The 23031-nt window shown below is 33.9% G+C and overlaps 1 protein-coding gene across 1 annotated transcript in view; it reads left to right on the plus strand.

Annotated features, from left to right (window-relative positions):
* CFAP47 (cilia and flagella associated protein 47) overlaps positions 1 to 23031 on the plus strand; it is a 439964-nt gene that overhangs the window by 155264 nt on the left and 261669 nt on the right. The window contains exons 31-33 of the mRNA XM_050776518.1: positions 11307 to 11388; positions 12315 to 12443; positions 18166 to 18358. Coding sequence (XP_050632475.1) covers positions 11307 to 11388; positions 12315 to 12443; positions 18166 to 18358 — 404 coding nt within the window. The remainder of the gene's footprint in view (positions 1 to 11306; positions 11389 to 12314; positions 12444 to 18165; positions 18359 to 23031) is intronic.

Below are 23031 nucleotides of genomic sequence, written 5' to 3' on the forward strand. Positions count from 1 at the left end.
TGGTATAAGGAATAAGACGTGGAAATTGCTTCGCAGGACATTTATATAAGAATGAAGAAAATGCTGTGAAATATAAAAAGTGGTAAAAGAAAGGGTGAAAAAATTGCATTCCAGGAAGGAGAGTGTAACAAATGAGAGGGTCAAGTTGGAGCAAACAACGTAAATTTTTTTTCTCAGAGTTCTGGAGGCTAGAAGTCCAAGATCAAGGTATTGTCAGGGTTGGTTTCTTCTGGGGCTTCTGTTTGCTGGCAGATAACCTCTTCTTGCTGTGTCCTCACATAGTTTTTCCTCTGTGTACCCATGTCCCTGGTGTCTTTCTGTGTATTCAAATTTCATCTTCTTGTAAAGACACAAGCCAAACTGGATTTGGTACCACTCTAATTACATCATTTTACATTAGTTATCTTTTTAAAGACCCTAACTCCAAATACAGTCACATTCTGAGGTACTGAAATTTAGAGTTTCAACATATGAACTTTGTGGAGGGGTATAATTTAGACCATAGCAATACCATATGTATTATATTATGGAGAAATATTATGTAATTGGATGTTATATTTTATAATAAATTTTGTGTGGATATATTTGCAGTAATATATTTCTTGTCATTTGTGTCTGGTATGGACTGAATTGTGCTCTATCCCAAATTCATATGTTGAAATCCTAACCCCCAATGTCATTTTATTTGGAGATAAGGCCTTTAAGGATGTTATTAAGGTTAAATGTAGGGCCCTAATCCAATAAGATGGATGTCCTTTAAAGAAGAGGAAGAGATGCCAGATCTCTCTCTCTCTCTCTCTCTCTCTCTCTCTCTCTCTCTCTCTCAGCATAGAGAAAATGTTATGTGAGTACACAGTGGGCAGATGGTCATCTACAAGCCAGAAAAAGAGGCCTCACCTAAAACCAATTTTTTGGCACCTTGATCTTGAACTTACAGCATCCAGAATGGTGAAAGAACAAATGTCTTGTTTAAGCCACTTATCCTGTGGTATTTTCTTATGGCAGCTTGAGCTTACCAATATCATATCTAACATCTTTTGATACAATTTCACTTGTTTATAATTGTTATCATTTTTATGATGTAATTAATTTTCATTGAAAATAATAGTTTTTAAAAAAATTTATAATTTGTATAGTATAAAACTAAAACAGAAGCAGAATATCAACATCTTCTGCCCTACATTGTAACTAAAAAGTAGACCATCACAAGAATAAAAAACTATTATAATTCTTATTTTTAAATTCCATTGAGTTTTTAAATAAATAGTTAATTCACCAAAATAAATACACGTAGAAAAAGCAACTCATATCCCCTTGTACGTAAATTTAGTTCCACTTTTGATTTTCACTTTTATCCTTAAAAATTTTATATCCTGGGCTGGGTGTGGTGGCTCACACATGTAATCCCAGCACTTTGGGAGGCCGAGGCGAGTGGATCACCTGAGGTCAGGAAGTTGAGACCAGCCTGGCCAACATGGTGAAACCCCGTCTGTACTAAAAATACAAAAAATTATCTGAGCCCTGTGGTGGGCACCTGTAATCCCAACTACTCGAGAGGCTGAGGCAGGAGAATCACTTGAACCCAGAAGGCGGAGGTTGCAGTGAGCCAAGATCACACCACTATACTCCAGCCTGGGCAACAAGAGTGAAACTCCATCTCAAAAAATAAAAAAAAAAGAAAATGAAAATTAAAAATGTTATATCCTTCTCACTTATGCATAACCATTATGGTATCTTATTTAATGGAATTGCATCTAAGAATGAAAATATTTCAAAGAAACAATCCAGTAAGTAATACTGGAAGGGTGCACTGAACTGGGTTGAAGGAACATGGCTTTTGAATCATGCAGATATAGGCTTATATTCCAACTCTTCTGTACGCCTTTGACCTTGCACAAGTTACTTCACCTGTTTTAGCTCTAAGTTCAATATGTAAAATTAAGGGTGATAATTCCAAAACTAACTTGGTTGTTAGAAGAATTACATCAGGAAAATAACTAACGGATGCTAGGCTTAATATTGGAGTGGCAGAATAATCTGTACAACAAACCCCCATGATACAAGTTTACCGATATAACAAACCTGCATACGTGCTACTGAACTTAAAATTTAAATAAAAAAAGAATTAGAAATAACATAATGTGAATCATATGACATATAGTAGATTGTTATTGTTATTGTTGTTAAATGAAATGAATTACGGTCTAAGGCTTTTTCACATGCTTAGATATTTCCTTAAACTATTCCAATATAGTAACCACTAGTGACATACTGAAACTGATTCTTATGATATCACTATCACCAAAATGGAATATTTATTTTAAAAATTCATTTTATGAGTAATAAATGTCTGGTTGACATAAAAATGTCAGAAAGCCAGTATTTATCAATTATATCCTCACATTTATTAGATAGAATGGAAACTTCATTTAAATTTTAATGAGTATAATAGAAAGCACATAGCTTTTAATTTTACCACTTCCTACTTTTGGTCCTCAATAATTGATTCAATAAGGTAAGTGCTCTAATTCAATAAGTCCGAAACCTGAATGCATTTTTTTCAGAAAATTAGTTTTACTCTTAAAATATAATAAATATTAACTGTGAACAAAAGAAGGAGGCTTACATAATTAAGTCAATCCTGATTGTATGTATATTATGGAAATCAAACAACATTGTGACAGCATTGTTAAACTCTATGGTACTTGCAATCGTTGTGTTATTATTGTAGAATTCTTTTTGGCACAGCTCCCAGTAGTGTTGACATTAACATGGGTCATTTCTGTTGTGACATTTTATGATGTGAGGATGCAGGTATGGAAGAATAATTTCGGCATTAAAGCCACACCATTCAGATTTATTTGCTCTTTATCTGCAAATACATGCCTATCAGGATATGTTGACTGTAATAAAATTACTTAACATTTAGAAAGTGACAGTAAAATTGGGTCATTAATTCAAGAAATGTGCATATGTTTCATCATGGAAATATATGTATTAAAATACAAAATAATCATAAATGTTATCACCTTCCCCATGTAAATTTGATAATACAGTAGGTAAGAACTTTTGTACACGTGAAATATCTACTCTGCAATAAATGAGCAACTTATTTTTAGGGATTAAGCTAGAATTTTTTTAAGAAACAAATTTTTGGAGATTAAATTTAGCATTTAGTAACTAATTGCATCTAATTATGTTTTGATCCACCCAACGTGAACTTGGAAAAAATATTCAAATAAAAAACCTAGTATGTGGAAAGTTTAATCAAATCTATTAGGAAAGTCAACTCTTTTTAAAACTACTGACAAGACATAAAATCTACTGACAAGATATAAAGGTAATTACTGTCTTATGCACTGATGAATTTAGGCCTTGAGGTAGATTCAAAATGAAAAGAATAAAACAAGTCTTCATAACAGTCTCAGTCTTTAAAATGAAAAAAAATACATTTTTTCTTGTCCTCAGTTTTACCTAGGGTTTACTCTCTGGTGGGCACTTTGGAATACTCAAATATCACGTAGGCTCCCTCCTCAAGAAACTCCCATTTTAATGGTTCCCTGATCATTTTCCTCCAGTTCTCAGTAACATTTAATAGAAGTGACCACTTACATACTGAAATTCTGTCTTGGCTTTGGGCACAAGAAAATATTCCAGTTTCTTCATATGTCTCTGAGTTGTATGTTTTGTTTTACTCTAGAGGATTTCAACTTAATGGAGACAACATCTCATTGCATTTCTACATAGGCTGTAGGTTGGCTAATCTTGCTGAGGAGTGGTGTTACATAAAATAAGATCTTATTTAAATCTATACCAATTTGACTATAATGAAGATTCACAGAAGTAATGTGCATGAGGACAGGACTTGTGTGAAAATCGAAAAGAAAGGATTATGTTTTATTTCTCAACAAAGGAACTTTATGTAGGCAGTATGATTTCTTCTACTAACTTAGACTGACCCAGGGCCCTGTCAAACTTAACTCTAGAACTGTGGACACTGCTTCCACCCAAGAAGAGTTCCCTTCCTCACTTCTATTTTCTCAGTCATCTCTGCACCATCTTCAAGGTTTGAGTTTTCAGAATCATCTCAGGCCTCCATTTTCCTTTTTCTTTTTCCAACTTCTCTGTAATCACAGGACTGCGAATTTTGAGGATATTTGTAGAATTGAGAACTAGAAGTAGGATTCTTTCCCATTAAATGTTTATTGGTGAGTGGTGTTCTAGGTTCACTAACTGAGTTAGACCTAAATATCTGAATCTCCATTAGGAAACATTTGCCACAAAGGTACTAGATTTCTACGTAGTGGCTCTAATGGTGATGGATATTCATATGAAGAGTTTGGATAAAATTATTTCAATGAATTTGACAATGAAAAAAGTATATATATAAACATAAATGTGGTAAATTATATGCATAAAAATATGTACATGCATAGGCTTTAAAATGTGTTAAATGATATAAATAAATATTTGCTGCTTCAAATATGCTACCACAAGAATACGTAATCAGAGTCTACAATTTGTGGATATTCTCTTTAGAATAAATAGATAATGAATTACCTTATACAAGCTTTCTATATTTAGGCATTTGTGGTTATGGGCACTCAATAAATGTTGGATGACTAGTGATCTCTCTGTTAGATGTTTTATTGTATTCAAACATTTCCAGATATTTTATTCAATTTTATAATATTATAACAATAATAAAATGATTACTGCATTGACTACAAATCCAATTCATGAAACTCTGTATGTTTTGTTACCATGTAGGAATTGATGTGGCTGATAATAGGTCTAAGTAAGTTCTTTCTCATTTATCAAGTTCTCTAAAGAAAACATCATAGGCACATTTTAGACTTAAGGGAGGTTTTAAAAATTAACTATATAACTTTTATTTATTTTTTTACTTTTTATTTTAAATTTTGTGGGTACATAGTGGGTGCATGAGATATTTTGATACAGGCATGCAATGCGTAATAATCTCATCATGGAAGATAGGGTATTAATCCCCTTATCCTTTATGTTACAAATTATCTATGTGTACTATCATTATTTTAAAATGAAAAATTAAATTATTACTGACTAGAGTCACTCTATTGTGCTATCCACTACTACACCTTATTCATTAATTATAATGGTTTTTCATATCCATTAGTTATCCCCACTTCCCCCTCACTCCCTGACTACCCTTCTCAGCCTCTGGTAACTATCCTTCTATTCTCTCTCTCCATGTCTTCAATTGTTTTGATTTTTAGATCCCACAAATAATTGAGAACATCTGACTTTGGTCTTTCTGTGCTTGGCTTATTTTACTTAATATAATTGCCTCCAGGTCAATACATGTTGTTGCAAATGACTGAATCTTTTTCTTTTTGATGGCTGAAGAGTACTCCATTATGTATATGTATGACATTTTCTTTATCTATTCATCTGTTGATGGACATATGGTGGCTTCCAAATCTTGGCTATTGTGAACAAACCTGCACAAATGTGGGAGTGAAGATATCTCTTCAAAATATTGATTTCCTTTCTTTTGGCTATATACCCAGTAGGAGGATTACTGGATTTTGAGGTAGCTCTGTTTTTAGTTTTCTGACGGAACTCCAAACTTTTCTCTAGCGTGGTTGTACTAATTTACATTCCCACCACAGTGTACAAAGGTTCCCTTTTCTCTATATCCTCACCAGCATTTGTTACTGCCTGTCTTTTGGATAAATGCCATTTTAACTGGGATGAGATGACATCTCTTTATACTTTTGATTTGCATTCATCTGATGATCAGTGATGTTAAGTATATTTTCATGTGGCCATTTGCCATTTGTATGTTTTCTTTTGATAAATGCTTATTCAAATATTTTGCCCATTAAAAAATGAAGTGAGATAAATAGAAAAATACAAAAATGAAAAAACAAAACAAAAAATTGTGTGAGTTGATTGAAGGCAAAAAAAGAAACAAAATAAATATACAAAATTTTAAAAGAAACAAATATTATGCCCATTTTTAAATTGGATTTTTAGATCTTTTTCTATGGAGTTGTTTGAGCTCCTTATATATTCTGGTTATTAACCCTTTACAGATGGGTAGTATGCAAATATTTTGTCCCATTTGGGATTTGTCTATTCTCTTTGTTGATTGTTTCCTTTACTGTGCAGAAGCCATGTATTCATTCATGCTTTAATTGCCTGTTCTTGTGGGATATTACTCAAGAAATCTTTGCCCAGACCTATGTCATGCAGAGTTTCCTTGAAGTTTTCTTGTAGTAGTTTCATAGTTTGAGGATATAGCTTTAAGCCTTTATTATATTTTGATTTTATTTTTGTATATGGTGGGAGACAGATGTCTAGTTTCTTTCTTCTGCATATGGATATGCAGTTTTCCCAGTAACATTTATTGACAATACTGTCCTTTCCCCAGTGTATGTTCCTGGCACCTTTGTCGAAAATGAGTTCATTGTAGGTGATTTTGGTTTCTGTATTCTGTTCCACTGGTCAATGCATATGTTTTTAGACCAGTAACTACTGTTTTGGTTACTATGGCTCTGTAGTATAATTTGAAATCAGGTAAAGTGATTCCTCCATTTTTTTTTTTTTTTTCTTAAGATAGCTTTGGCTATTCTGGGTCTTTTGTGGTTCCATATAAATGTAAGGATTTTGTTTCTCTTTCTGTGTGGAATGTCATTTGTATTTTGACAGAAATTGCATTGAATCTGTAAATTGCTTTGGGTAGAATAGACATCTTAATAATACTGATAATTCCAATTCATGAACATGGAATAGCTCTCCATTTTTTGGTGTCCTCTTCAACTTCTTTCATCAGTGATTTATAGTTTTCTTTATAGAGATCTTTAACTCCTTTGGTTAATTCCTTGGTGCTTAATTTTATTTGTGGCTGTTGTAAATGGGGCTCCTTTTTTAAAAATTTTCTTGTTTCAGTTTTTACATTGTTGGCATATAGAAATGCTATTGAATTTTGTATGTTGATTTTGTACCCTGCAACTTTACTGAATTTGTTTATTATTTCTTTTTTTTTTTTTTTTTGAGACGGAGTCTCGCTCTGTCGCCCAGGCTGGAGTGCAGTGGCGCGATCTCGGCTCACTGCAAGCTCCGCCTCCCGGGTTCACGCCATTCTCCTGCCTCAGCCTCCCAAGTAGCTGGGACTACAGGCGCCCACAACCGCGCCCGGCTAATTTTTTTTTGTATTTTTAGTAGAGACGGGGTTTCACCGTGGTCTCGATCTCCTGACCTTGTGATCCGCCCGCCTCGGCCTCCCAAAGTGCTGGGATTACAGGCGTGAGCCACCGCGCCCGGCCTGTTTATTATTTCTAATAGGTTTTTTTTTGTGGAGTCTTTAGGTTTTCTAAATATAAGATCGTATCATTTGCAAACAAGGGTAATTTGACATTTTTTATTCTAATTTGTATGCTCATTATTTTTTATCTTGTCTAATTGCTCTAGCTAGGACTTCCTGTACTATGTTCAATGACATTGATGAAAGTGGGCATCCTTGTTGTGTTGCAGATTTTACAGGAAAGGCTTTCAGTTTTTCCCCATTCAGTGTGATACTAGCTGTGGGTCTGTCATATATGGATTTTATTCTTTTGAGGTATATTCCTTCCATATCCAGTTTTTTGAGAGTATTTTATCTTAAAGGAATGTTGAATTTTATCAAATACTTTTTCAGTATTGGTTGAATTTATCATATGGTTTTTGTCCTTTATTCTGTTGATGATGTGTTCTACTTGATTGATTGTATTACATACATTGCATACATTAAACCATTCTTGCCTCACAGGGATAAATCTCACCTGGTAATGATTAATGATCTTTTTACTGTATTGCTGAATTTGGTTTGCCAATATTTTGTTGAGGATTTCTGCATCAATATTCATCAGGGATATTGGACTGTAGCATTCCTTTTTTATATTTCTTTGGTTTTGGCATTAGGGTAATACTGGCCCCATAAAACGATTTTGGAAGCATTCCCCCCTCCTCTATTTTATAAAATAGTTTGAGTAGGGTTGGTATTAGTTCTTCTTTAAATGTTTGGTAGAATTCAGCAGTAAAGCCATTTGGTCCTGGGCTTTTCTTTATTGGGTGACTCTTTATTACAGCTGTGATCTTCTTATTTGTTATTGGTCTGTTCAGGTTTTGGATTTCTTCCTGATACAGTCTTGGTCAGTTGTATGTGTCTAGGACTTTGTCCATTTCTTCTAGATTTTCCAATTTATTGGTGATAGTAGCTACTTGTGATCATTTGAATTTCTGCAGTATCAATTGTAATGCCTTCTTTATCATCTCTGATTTTATTTATTGTATCTTCTTTCTTTTTATCTTTGTCTAGCTAAAGGTTTGTCAACTTTGTTTATCTTGTTAAAAAAGCAACCTTTGTTTTATTGATTTATTTATTTCAATTTCATGTACTTCTGCTCTGATGTTGATCATTTATTTTCTTCTATTAATTTGGGATTTGGTTTGCTCTTGCTTTTCTCTTTCCTTAAGATGGAACATTAAGTCGTTAGTGTGAAGATTTTCTTCTTTTTGAAGTACGTACTTATAGCTATAAACTTCCCTCTTAGTACTGCTTTTGGTATATTTGATAGGTTTTGATATATTGTGTTTCCAGTATCATTTATCTCAAGAATTTTTCAATTTCCTTCTTAATTTATTCATTGACCCACTGGTCATTCAGGAGCACATTTTTAAGTTTTCATGTATTTGTGTAGTTTCCAAATACCTCTTCTTATTTATTTCTTGTTTTATTCCATTGCAGTCAGAATATGCTTGATGTAATTTTAAATTTTGAATGTTTTAAGACTTGTTTTGTGACATAACATGTGGTCTGTGCTTGAGAATGATCCATGTGCTGAGGAAGACAATAGGTATTCCACAGCCATTAGATGAAAATTTTGTTAATATCTATTAGATCCATTAGGTCTATAGTGCAGATGAAATCTGCTGTTTCTTCATTTTCTGTCTGGAATATGTGTCAAATGTTGGCAGTGGGGCTGAACTCTCCAGCTATTACTATCTTTTGGTCTATCTCACTCTTTACTTCTAATAATATTTTCTTTATATATCTGGGTGTTACAGTGTTTGGTGCAAATATATTTACAATTGTTATATCCTCTTGCTTAATTGACCCTTTTATCATTATATAGTGACTTTCTTTGTCTCTTCTTACAGTTTTTGTATTGAAATCTAGTTTTTTTTTTTTTGATACTAGTATAGCTACTCCTGCTTTTTTTAAAATTTCCATTGGCATGGGATATCTTTTTCCATTCGTTTATGTTCAGTCTGTGTGCATCTCTATATAGTTTGATTTAATAGTTTAGTCCATTTACATTCAATGCTATTATTGATAAGTAAGGATTTACTTCTACCTTTTTAAAATTTCTTTTCTCATTGTCTTCTTTCTTTTCTTCCTGTATAACTTTAATGAGGTGATTTTCTCTGGTAATGTGATTTTGTTTCTTGCTTTTTATTTTTTGTGTATCCATCATGTTTTGTGGTTTGTGGTTACCATGACGCTTGCAAATAGTATCTTATAACCCATTATTTTAAGCTGATAACAACTTAACACAGTTTTCATAAACAAGCAAACAAAAAAGAAACAAGTGAAAAGAAAACTAATAAAAACTCTACACCTTAACTTCATCCCCTCACTTTTCAACTTTTGTTGTTTCTATTTCTGTCTTATTGTACTGTCTATGGCTTTGTAGTTATTATTTTTGATTGGTCGATTATTTGGTCTTTTTATTTAAGATAAGAGTAGTTTACACACCACAGTTACAGTGTTGTAATAATCTGTGGGTTTTTTTGTGTACTTACTATTTCCTGTGAGTTTTGTACCTTCAGATAATTACTTATGGTTTATTAATGTCCTTTTCCTTCTGTTTGAAGTAGTCCTGTTGGCATGTCTTGTGTCAATGAAATCTCTCAACTACTGTTAGGGGTCTAGTAAAGTCTTTATTACTTTTTCGTATTTGTAGTATACTTTTACTAGATATTCTATTTTAGTATAAAAGTGTTTTTTGTTGTTGTTGTTGTTTTTCTTCAGCACTTTAAATATGTCATATCACACTCTCCTGGCCTGTAATGTTTCCACTAAAAAATCTACTGCCAGACATATCGGAGGTCCATTACATGTTATTTATTTCTTTTCTCTTGCTGCCTTTAGGATCATTTCTTAAAATTTTTGATCTTTGGGAGATTGGTTGTTTAATGTGTTGAGATAGCCTTCTTTGGGAGTTTTATTATTAAATGCCTTGAAGTAGTCTTCTGTGGGTTAACTCTGCTTGGTGTTCTAAAATTCATTTGGATATTGGATATTTAGATATTGATTTGGGATATTGATATGTTTTTCTAGGTTTGGGAAGTTCTCTGCTATTTTCTTTTAAATAAACTCTCTTCCACCATCTCTTTCTCTACCTCCTCTGTAAGGCCACTGACTCTTAGGTTTGCCGTTTTGCGGCCATCCTCTAGATCATGTAGGTGTACTTCACTGTTTTTATTCTTTCTTTTTTTGTGTCCTCTATCTATTTTTAAATAGCCTGTCTTCAAGCTTACTTTTTCTTCTGCTTAATCAATTCTGCTATTAAAAGACTGATCCATTCTTTAGTATGCCAATTGCATTTTTCAACTCCAGAATTTCTACTTGATTCTTTTAAATTATTTTAATCTCTTTGTTAAACTTATCTGATAGAATTCTGAATTCCTTTTCCACGTTATCTTGAATTTCTTGGAGTTTCCTCAACACAAGTATTTTGAATTCTGTCTCTGTAAGGTCACATATCTCTGTTTTTCCAGGAATGGTCCTTGGTGCCTTATTTAGTTTATTTGGTGAGGTCATGTTTTCCTGGATCATCTTGATTCTTTTAAATGTGTATCTGTATTTGGGCATTGACGAGTTACAATTCGTAGTTGGCGAAACCAGCCAGACCTATATCTTTCCTTTATGGCTTAGAGTTCCCCCAGACTGCAGGTAGTTCCAGAGGTACTATTCAGAGCAAGGGACTAGAGTTAAAAAAACTAGAATTCCACCCCGTGTTATATTGCACTGTGGCTGAGCTGGCACGCAAACCATAGGACACTTTCTTTTCACTCTTCCCTCCCCTTTTCAAAGGCAGAGAAGTTTCACTCAGTGGCCACTGCCACCTCTGCCTAATTATATACCTTTTAAATTTGAAAAATAAAATGTAGCATGTATAAAAATGTGACTATTGAAATATGTAACTGATGGTCAATGCAAATCATATATAGAGCATGTATATTATATTATAATTTGAGTTTTTCTTTTTTAATTTTAGTGCTCAAGGAGGATGTATTTCACATGTCCTGCCAGAATTTTTGCTTGAACCAGAAGATTATAAGAGGTGGATTGAAATTAAGGTAAGAAAATATAATTTCTTGGAACAAACCACACAGTTATTATTGTATGTACTGGTATTTGGCCTATGTTAGAATATCCTATTTCAGAGTCCTTGAGTTTTATATACAAAATATTATTAGGATCCTAATTTTTGGACAACCCATATGTTTTTGTACATTTGTCTAAAAATCTCTATGGAGTTCCTATGCAAAAATGATTACATGGCTTTCTTAAATATATAAATAATTACTACTTTGGAGAATTTATAAATGAAGACTAAGGTGGGATTATGTAAATTTTATTATTAAACTTTTAGAATATATGTTTATATTCTAAATTAGAATATAATTCTAAATTATATTCTAGAATATATATCCAAATAAAAGACTGGTTTTATTTCACCACCATGTGCCACTTTTCTTCTTCATTTTCAGGGGAAAATAAAAATGAAGCAAGTAATACATAGTTTTGTCATAATATATAGTTCACTTTGTGGAAACCTATTGAGAGGGGGTGGTCTTTGAGGAGTCTGCAGGTTTGAGGCAACTATGGTTGTAGGACTCTTCACTATGCTTGCCATGTGACATGAGTAGAGAACCAGGTGCCTGCCTGTTCTTTGGCACTATGCTGAGGTCCTGTTACCTTATCCAAAGGGTGTGATTCTTTCTTGGCTCAGCAATCAGAATAACTTTGTATCTTGTTGGGCCACTTATTCTACAGAGTGATCTAGTAGGTGCATTGAATGAATAAATCTATGACCTAAATAAGAGACTGTGTGCTCCATAAAGTTACCTGTGTTGATATTTTATATTATTGGCACATGGAGAATTAGAGCTCTTGATTAAAGTACAGAAAAGGCATTCACATGTTTTGGAAAAAAAAAAAAAAACTCATGCTAAATTTGCCTTAAATTTTAATTAATGTTGTACTATTTTATTTCTTAAAGTCTTCCACTAATACGATGCCTGAGAGTTCCTGTACACCTAAGAAAAAATGTTCTATTGTTATAGAAATGTCTAAATTTGAGACCTGGAGTAAACGGGCATGGACAGATGTATTTCTACAGATATACAAGGTAATATTTCCACTATTGCTTGCTGCTTCTCTTTTGATTAATATAAATCATATATTACTTAAGGTACAGACAATGCTGCTATGAAAGATTCAAAAACACAGTGCCTTAAATGAGAGTTTTTTTTTATTGCTTTCTCATGGAACTGCTGAGATATGAGAGGGTCAAAGCTTCTGGAGTATCTCTTTCCTCCTCGGTACTTTCATTTATGGGTCTGATTTCTCTGAAGAAGGAGGAGCAGGTAAAGGAGTACTGGAGGCAAGGAGTTACCTTTTAAGGATGTGACCTGAAAAAATATGTCTTTTTCATTTCAGATTCCATTAGGCAGAATTCAGTCACATAGTCACATCTAACTGCAAAAAAAGTTGAGAAATACACTCTCTAGAATGAGTAGCTACAGGAATATTCTAGTACTAAAAGGGAGGATTAATGAATGAGTACTGGTGAAAATTATTGTCTCTACATCTAATACACAGTAGTCTCTTGCTATAAAATTATATTCACTAAGATTCATACAACTGTAGGCAAAAGCAGGTTTTTATGAAATTCTTGAACTTACTTCCTGCCAAATTGCATTTGTGGGTAGATTAACATAGCATAAATTATACCTCTATACTCTATACCCTTATTGCATAAACAAGTCCTGGTTTCAGTCCATGAATAATTCCCTAGGTTTTCAAATATAGCACTATAGGTCTTGTCCACGAGGACCAATGGAGGCTTTTGTTCTGTCTTCACACTTTGCAACCCCAGATGGGTGAGCTGTAGGACTGAGAGTTAGAACAAAGGAGGAATTGAATAGAATAAGGAATTAGCAACTCAAACGAAAGGGCAAAATTAAGATCTGAATAGTGAGTAGTATGTGTAAGACTCTGTCAATAAATTTTTTTTTTTTTTAATTTATTTATTATTATTATACTTTAAGTTGTAGGGTACATGTGCATAATGTGCAGGTTTGTTACATATGTATACTTGTGCCATGTTGCTGTGCTGCACCCATCAACTCGTCATTTACATCAGGTATAACTCCCAATGCAATCCCTCCCCCCTCCCCCCTCCCCATGATAGGCCCCCGGTGTGTGATGTTCCCCTTCCTGAGTCCGAGTGATCTCATTGTTCAGTTCCCACCTATGAGTGAGAACATGCGGTGTTTGGTTTTCTGTTCTTGTGATAGTTTGCTAAGAATGATGGATTCCAGCTGCATCCAAGTCCCTACAAAGGACTCAAACTCATCCTTTTTTATGGCTGCATAGTATTCCATGGTGTATATGTGCCACATTTTCTTAATCCAATCTGTCACTGATGGACATTTGGGTTGATTCCAAGTCTTTGCTATTGTGAATAGTGCTGCAATAAACATACGTGTGCATGTGTCTTTATAGCAGCATAATTTATAATCCTTTGGGTATATACCCAGTAATGGGATGGCTGGGTCATATGGTACATCTAGTTCTAGATCCTTGAGGAATCGCCATACTGTTTTCCATAATGGTTGAACTAGTTTACAATCCCACCAACAGTGTAAAAGTGTTCCTATTTCTCCACATCCTCTCCAGCACCTGTTGTTTCCTGACTTTTTAATGATTGCCATTCTAACTGGTGTGAGATGGTATCTCATTGTGGTTTTGATTTGCATTTCTCTGATGGCCAGTGATGATGAGCATTTTTTCATGTGTCTGTTGGCTGTATGAATGTCTTCTTTTGAGAAATGTCTGTTCATGTCCTTTGCCCACTTTTTGATGGGGTTGTTTGTTTTTTTCTTGTAAATTTGTTTGAGTTCTTTGTAGGTTCTGGATATTAGCCCTTTGTCAGATGAGTAGATTGCAAAAATTTTCTCCCATTCTGTAGGTTGCCTGTTCACTCTGATGGTAGTGTCTTTTGCTGTGCAGAAGCTCTTTAGTTTAATGAGATCCCATTTGTCAATTTTGGCTTTTGCTGCCGTTGCTTTTGGTGTTTTAGACATGAAATCTTTGCCCATGCCTATGTCCTGAATGGTACTACCTAGGTTTTCCTCTAGGATTTTTATGGTATTAGGTCTAACATTTAAGTCTCTGATCCATAAATTTTTTAATATTAATTCCTCACAACTGAAATCATCAATTTAGCAATGAAGAAACTGAGGCTCACAGGCACACACGCTTTCTTTCAAGATCACATGAATTTGGCCATATGCAACAATTTGATGCAGGTAATGCTTATTTCTTCCTTGTTGTTCTCTGTTGGGGCCCAGGAGTCCAGAGCCCTCGTGCTGCCCCCTGGCAGTCTGAAGTCTCCTTTGGAGTCAGCCACCCAGATCCTCCTCTAGAGAGTTCCTTCTTCTGTGTGATTCCTGACTTGCTCCTCCTGTCCTCTTCTTTTTCACCATCAACCTGAACTATCTTTCTTACTGAATGTAAGAAGAAAATTCTTGTGGGAAAATTCATTTCATTTGGTGACTGGTTGTTAATGCTGGAAATATGATTTTTTGCACTGTTAGCCATATAGGGCCTACTCTGTTTCACCAGAAGCATGGTCTTGGGTTTGGTTTGATAATCAAAACTGTGAAACACAGTAGATTTTACATAGCAACATGTTGACTTAGTTTTAAGGAAGTGTAAAAGATGGTTATAACACAGAATGCACACTAACAGTGAACCCAAGAGCTTGAGACTCAAAGCATAGCTTCCAGTGTCCCACTCACTTCACACTCACGTCAGAAGGGGTTACGAGAAGTGGAATATGGTGGGCAAGGACCATTTCAATACAGGAAAACCTTCAAGTCTGAGAAATATTTTCAGCTTTCTAGTCATGCAGCAACCTCAGAGTAATGAGCAATTTCTCATTACTCAATACACAACACTGACAATGAGGTATGAGTGCTTGATCTGGTACACTATCCTCATCTGGATTCTCAAGTAACTTGAATGTCCTATAAATGTATTGCTATACATTTCTTTAGTTAACGAGATTTAAAGAGACTCCAAATAAGCGTTAAACCATCAGGCATCTCTAAATCTAAAGGAAAGATCATACATAAACTGGCAATTGATTATTTTCTTTGGGTCAACATACGCCTAGTCAAGAGGATTCTTCAGAACAAATCCAAATATCTCATTAGTCTCAAAAATTCAGAGATTTTTATGGACAAGTAAAAATGAAAATTATGTTTTCTAAGCCAATGGGTTAAAATAACACATAATTTAAAAAGTTGTCATTAATAAGCAATAAGCCAAATATAATAGCAAAGTTCATGTGAACTTGAAAGGGCATATGATAGGGGTAGGATAGCACTCAATATATGTAAGTGTATACTATTAGTAGTACTTTTGTCATTGTTGTTTTGAAGTCTTTTAAATGTCCCATAGTGACTTAGTGGGATAGCCCAGGACTATGTTCTATTTTGTGGCCAATGTATTGACTTTAAAGGGTGCTATTACATTTCTTGAATAAAATCTTTAACAAAAATGAAAGATAATTTGAAACAATGTTTTCTGAGAGCATGAAAGAATTTCCTGAATATGGATCACGAAATACGATTTACACAAATTTCATCTTAGCTGGCACAGCTCACAACACATTCTTGCATTGTGAGAATGTGTTACAACACATTCTGTAATTCTTACTCCATTCCTTCAAGTCATGCTTGGTGTGGTTTGCATGTTAATGGATAAATAGTAACACTTACTGCCCCAGGTGTATTTGGATTTGCAAGTGATGGAGTCTTGTACTGTGTGTACATTTTAATTCTTCATTTTATTTTTCTAGCAGTTTATTTTCAGAGTATTTTACAAAACTATCATTCTGTGGTAAAGAGAAAATTAATAAGTTTTTTTTTTTTTTTTTACCACCGGTAATTTTAGAAACACTGCTGTAGAATTAAGCACTCAGTGTAATGCCTCTTCCAATACTGAAGGTTACAACCGTGCTCCATATGGGTCCATCATTAAATCTGTATTCTTAGTCAAGGTCATTAGTCCCAAACATATATCTCATCAGCTGTACTCAAGTAATTTATCATTTAGTATTTCCCAGAAATAAGCAGAAATTGATGGGGGTCCTTTTCAAAGGCTTTAAATTGCATTTTTATAATATGTGAGATTTGAAATGTAGTACTTCTATACCACAAAACTGCCAGAAAGAAAGAAGGCAGTTCCATTAAACTTCTATACAAAATGCTAAAATGATGCAATTCACATATGCTAGATAAATAGCTAGCATTCAGAAATGGATTTTTTGGATCACATTTTAAAGTACTTCTTATAGTGGCAAAGAAAAGAACAGTTTTGGATGCTCTTATGTATTTTAATAATTTGTATACTGTAGTTATTTGAAAGACTGCATGGCATAACTATGAACTACTTAGAAAAAGAGCACTTTTTTTCATTTACTATTAACATGTACTTGACTGTAAGAGTACTTATCTCAGGTTAGATTCCCCTAAAAGCAGACGCTGAGACAAGTATTTTGAGTGCAAATCGTTTATTTCAGAAGTGCTCCCAAGAAGCATCAGGAGTAGAGTAGGAAATTAAAGCAGATCATATAATGAAGTCAGTAACAGTTGTGGTTTCAATCAGGTTTCACTGTGGGCAACTGAAGCTCAGTGCCACTGGGAACCAATAGGATATATTTTAGAACATGTCTCAGACTTAACTGACTGGTGAGGAATCTGGAGTAATTAACTACCAGTTCCCTGACTGTCTTTGGTAAGGGGCCGTTGCTGGGTCGTCATTATCTTCTGGCACTCCTGCCTTGCCCTCTGTGAGCTGAGTGTGCTCTCATATGCCAGGAAAAAAAATCCCTCAAGCAGAGACTTACAGGTTTTCACAATAAGCAAACTTCAGAATGTAAAGGTGGAACTAAGGAGATATGAGCAGGGTATCAAGAGTATCTTTATAGCACATATGACTCAAATTGTTGTATTCATACCCATACCATTGGAAAACTGTCTGTTAAAGGTTTGGGATAAATCAAGGAGCTGAACTTACACTGTGTACTCTAATGTGAGCCAATGTTCCATTCAGAAACTCTTGAGATATATATAGTGAGGTAGCAGATCACAAACTGTTCATCTCATCTAGAACTTGTAGACAGTGGTTAGTAGAGTGTCACTTTGAGTAGCTCTGTATTATAGTGCTTTACTGACAGACACAGAGTTCTTTATTTCATCTTAATATTACTAAAATTATTTTTAAATTCAGTTGCATTGCTACCTAATAAAACATGGGGTATACATGTAGTGAATGGTGATATGATGTAAATATACCACACTTTAAGTTATAGGGTAACAATATGTCAAATGGCAAATTTTGTACACTTTTATGATCTTAAAACAGACCTCTTAAATAAATGTAAGAAAATAATTTTTGACTTGGTAACTTATTTACTTTTACTTTGGCTTATTTTTCTAAGCTGCATGATCTGGTAAGGAAATAAGAAAGGCATCCTACATCCTTGTGTTTTAAATGAATTTACCTCCTAACCGAAATGTTCTTAAATGCAGTTATGTTTTAAACTTACAATAAGCCTCTTGTAAATTATACAGTGTAGTGCTTTAAAGACTACCACAGAAGAAAAAAGTTGTCCATTTAAAATGAGCATTATTGGGACACATCTGTTCTACTCTTTTACTTCTAATTGAATCCATTTAACCTTTATCTCCTGTCATGTTTTTTAAAATTTTCTCTTCAAATTTTTGTTTGCTATTTTTCCATTTGCATCTAATAAAAGTTATCTCTCCCAATTTCAGGTTTTTGTTCTATCCCGTGTAGTACCATACTGCAGCAATAATATGCCCCCCAAATATGTGCAAAATACAGCAAAAGTCAATCCTTGTTTTGCATCCAGCAACATATATTCTGATTCTGAAAGAATTTTGCTTAGTTGGATGAACGTAAATTATGAGAATACTCGACATGTGATATGGAAAAACTGTCACAAAGGTGAGAAGTGATTTTTTCTTTAAACAAATTATTGCAAATTGTAGTGTGATGATGGAGAAGGAGCCACGGACACATTATCCACTCAGAATCCATGGATTCTAGACCCCTCTCCAACATTTACTTTCTGTTCTACAAAAATTATGCCTCCTTAACATCTTCAAGATATGTTTCCTCACATGTAAAATGGAAATAATAAAAGATGCTTCTTTAACTTATTTTGAAGAATAACTGATTTTAAAAGCATATGGAGGAACTCTAGAAATGAAAGCCTTAATCATTGCTGACATTTTCAACTGTATAGAGTATTAAATATATAGGTGACACTGCTCAAACTTAGTACATAACTAGTTGAGATAAAGTAAAATCTTCTAGAAAACTTCTCACATGTCATATGAGGATCATGTTGGAAATCACTAAGAGTAATAATGCTTCATGAATTCTTTGGAGGGTAGGTCATATTAGGCATTTTACAATGAAATTAGAAAGGCATTTCACATCCTTGTGTTTAAAATGAATTTACATTCTAACAGAACTGTCCTTAAAATGCAGGTTTTTTTTTTAACTGAGTCATAAGCCTCTTGTAAATTATGTAGTGTGGTGCTGAGACATGTTGGTGTTCACAGACAGTAGTAAGGACAGTACGCACGGTCGTTGTTCCTTTAGCTTCAATTCAACTCCTTTCTTCCAAGTACATACAAACCTGTTGTGTTTAGAGTAAACTGTTTTTTAACATGAAATAATTTTTTAATATCCAATATACAGAATTTAATTCAAACTTTACAAGTAAGGGGAAGATTAAGAGTTCAGTTTAAAAATGAGACTTTGAATTATGATTGCCCTTAAATTGAAGGTGCTATTTTAGAAAACATTCAAGAAAACACCAAGATTGAAAAAGATATATCGATATGTTGGTATTTGAGAACGGCAAACGTAGAGTACTGTATTACCTTCTAATTGACATGCTGAAAATATCAAAATTTATATCTTATAAAAATATATTTACCCCATTAAAATACAAAAAACAAAGTACAAATAAATAATGCTAAGGTGAACTACACAAAAACACATAAAAATTGGTTTGATTATTGTAGAGTAACAGTTTGACCAGGGTTTCATAAAATATGTGCATGTATTAAAAATTAACATGTTAATTTGTTATAAAAGTATTATGGTTCTAATTTTACCAACACAGTGGCCTATGCAAGTTAATTTCAAAGATTTTGCTGCATTTTTTCCAAATAATATATTATAGACATTTACCTCTTTGCTGTTTTTTAGCGCACTGAGTCCAATGCCTTTACAAAGCCTTTGTGCTTCCTGTTCCCTTTGACTAGAGCATTATTTTACTGGATATCTTCATGGTTTCCTTTCTCATTTCATTCAAGTCATTGATTAAATGTCACCTTATCTGAGAATGTTTATCAGTATCTTCTCTAAAACAGCACATCCTTCAGTCCTACTCTTTCCTGCTCTATTTTTATTTTCAATAGCACTTTTAAAATATAAATGTAATTGTAAACATAAATATATTTGTTTATCATCTGTGTCTTCCAGTAGAATGTGACCTTCTGAATAAATGAGACAAGATTGTTCCTTGGCTAATTAGGAATGTGACCTTCTTAATTAGCCAAGGAACAATCTTGTCTCATTTATTCCCAGAGCCTAGAACTGTGCCTAACAAAATAACAGACACATACTGTCTTAGCTTTGTCCTGGTATAACAGAATACCATAGACTGGGAAATTTATAAAGAATAGAAATTTATCTCTCACAGATCTAAAGGCTGAGAAGTCCAAGATTAAGATACAGGCAGGTTCTATGTCTGATAAGGGCTGCTCTCTGTTTCCAAGATGGTGCCTAGACGATGCACACTCCAAACAAGAGGAATACTATGTCCTCACATGGCAGAAGGCAAAAAAGAGGTAAACTCCCTCCATCAAAGAACAATGTATTATTCAGCAGTAAAATGAAGTGAGCTATCAAGTCATGAAAAGACATGGAGAAAACTTACAGATGTATTACTAGGTAAAAGGAGCCAATTTGAAAAGGCTACATACTGTGTGGTTTCAACTATAGGACTTTCTGGAAAATGTAAAACCATAGAGACAGGCAAAAGATCAGTGGATACTAGGCATTAGTGGGGAAGGAGTAATGAATAGGTAGTGTACACAGGACGTTTAAGGTAGTGACACTACTCTGTTTGATACTATAATTGTGAATACGTGTCATTATACATTTGTTAAAACCCATAGAATGTATAATATTAAGAGTGGGTCCTGATGTAAACTGTGAACTTTGGGTGATAATGATTTGTTAATGTAGGTTCATCAATTGTAATAAATGCACCACTGCAGTGCAAAAGGTTGATGATGGGGGAGGATTGTGTGTGTGGTAACTCTCTGTAACTTCTGATTCATTTTGCTGCAAACCTAAAAATGCTTTAAAAAACTGTCTATTTAAAAATAGTTTAGTAATACATTTTTTAAAGCAAAAAATAATGATTTCATTGTTAGACTCATTAAGCAATATGTCTAATAAATCTGAATCCATTGCTCTGATGACCTATACAGTATAAAAGTCCTTCAGAAAATTCATAAACTTCAGTACATTGCAATTTATGTAAAATTATTTGTGTGTTTTAGGTAATCATTGACCTAAATTTCAAGTCTTTAATAATGTTAGATACAACTCATGTTTTCTAAAATATTAATGTAGCGAATATCTGTAAGTTCCGCACCAAGCTTTAAATCCTGTGTGAGCACATTGAAGGTGCTGAATAAATATCTCTTAAATAGATCAATGGCTAAATGGATGGTTATATAGATAAAGCCAAAAGAAGTTGAAAACATGTTCAAGTATTTAAAACTAGTTGAAAAGCTGAACATCTGACAGAGAGACAAGCCAACAGCTTATTATTGTATCAAATATTATACTTTTTCCCTTGAGGATATAATTAACCTATAAATAGTATTGTATACAGACTTATTTTGTGTTGATGTACTAATGTGCACTCTTGTCTTGGCTTTGTTCTGCTCATCTTATACATTCTCTCTTCTCCTCTGCTACTATTTTCCTTCATTTATTACAATATATAAATAACATTCTTTCTATTTCCCAAATTACTTTTCTCAATCTTCCTATTTATCTAGGATTCTTATTTCTATGTTACCTTTTTCTTATTTCTCTTTTCTTTTCAATATCTTCCTTTACGTGCCTTTCACCTATCCTTCAATCTCTATTTATTTATTTTTCCCTTGACCATTCAGGGAATAAACACTTAGATTTTAACTATGAGTGTTTCCAGAAGATACTGCTCACTGTGGCTTCTGCCTAAAAATTACAAGCTTTTTGAGCATTAAAGTTGTTCACATTCAAAGGGAGGCATTTCCTCTACTCTCTGATATACAGACACCATCTTTCCTCAGATTTCCTGTCTCACCCTTGTATGCTAGCTAAAACATTTTGGTTTTCTTTGTGGCTCTCAAGACCCTCCTTAGCATTCTCTGTTCAAGGCTTCTTTCCTTCATCACATTGATATTTTCCTTCTTCTGTCTTTGCTCCAAACCTCCACATTTTGGCCATCTATATCCTCTTGTGGTTTTGTTACTCTTCCAATGCCTCCCAGATCCAAATCTATCTTAGACCTACCTTCTCACCTCCAGTTCTGTATATCTTACCCCTTATGAACACCTTCATTAGAATGTCCTATAAGCACCTCAAATTTCACTGGTGAAAAATCTAGGCATCCCTCCTTCTTACATCTAATTAATCACCAACCAACAATTTATTTTGATTCTATCCACAAATTATCTTCTGAATCTACCTACTTTTTTCTAGCTCCTCTGTCACTCTTGTAATTTATATCATTTCCATCAATGTCACCCTCTCATATTTACCAGTCCTGCCATTTGCCCATCTGTTTGTTGCTTACACAGCCATACTTGGTTCTTCATAAAACACAAATTTTAGCATCAGACTCTTGCCTAAAATCCTTTAATGGTATTTTATTAATTTCAATATCTACCATACCTTATAACCATAACTCTCTACATTCACTTTTGCACATTATACTTCAGCGCTGTAAACTATTGAATGGCTGCTGCTTCCTTTTCTTTTCTTTTTTTTTTTTTTTTTACTTTTATTTTAAGTTCATGGGTACATGTTCAGGTTTGTTATATAGGTAAACTCATGTCACGGGGGTTTGTTATATAGATTATTTCATCATCCAGGTATTAAGCCTAGTACCTATTAGTTATTTCTTCTGATGCTCTCCCTCCTCCCATCCTCCACCCTCTGGTAGGCCCCAGTATCTGCTGTTCTCCTCTATGTGTCCATGTGTTCTCATCATTTAGCCCCCACTTTAAAGTGAGAACATGCCATATTTGTTCCTTCATTAGTTTGCTAAGGATAATGGCCTCTAGTTCCTGCAAGGGACATGATCTCATTCTTTCTTCTGGCTGCATATTATTCCATGGTGTATATGCACCGTGTTTTGTTCATGCAGTCTACCGTTGATGGGCATGTAGGTTGATTGTATGTCTTTGCTATTGCGAGCAGTGCTGCAATGAATATATACCTGCATGTGTCTTTATGATAGAACAAATTATATTGCTTGGGTATATACGCAATAATGAGATTTCTGGGTTGAATGGTAGTTCCATTTTTAGGTCTTT

The sequence above is a fragment of the Macaca thibetana genome, chromosome X, assembly GCF_024542745.1.
Source record: "Macaca thibetana thibetana isolate TM-01 chromosome X, ASM2454274v1, whole genome shotgun sequence".
NCBI lineage: Eukaryota > Metazoa > Chordata > Mammalia > Primates > Cercopithecidae > Macaca > Macaca thibetana.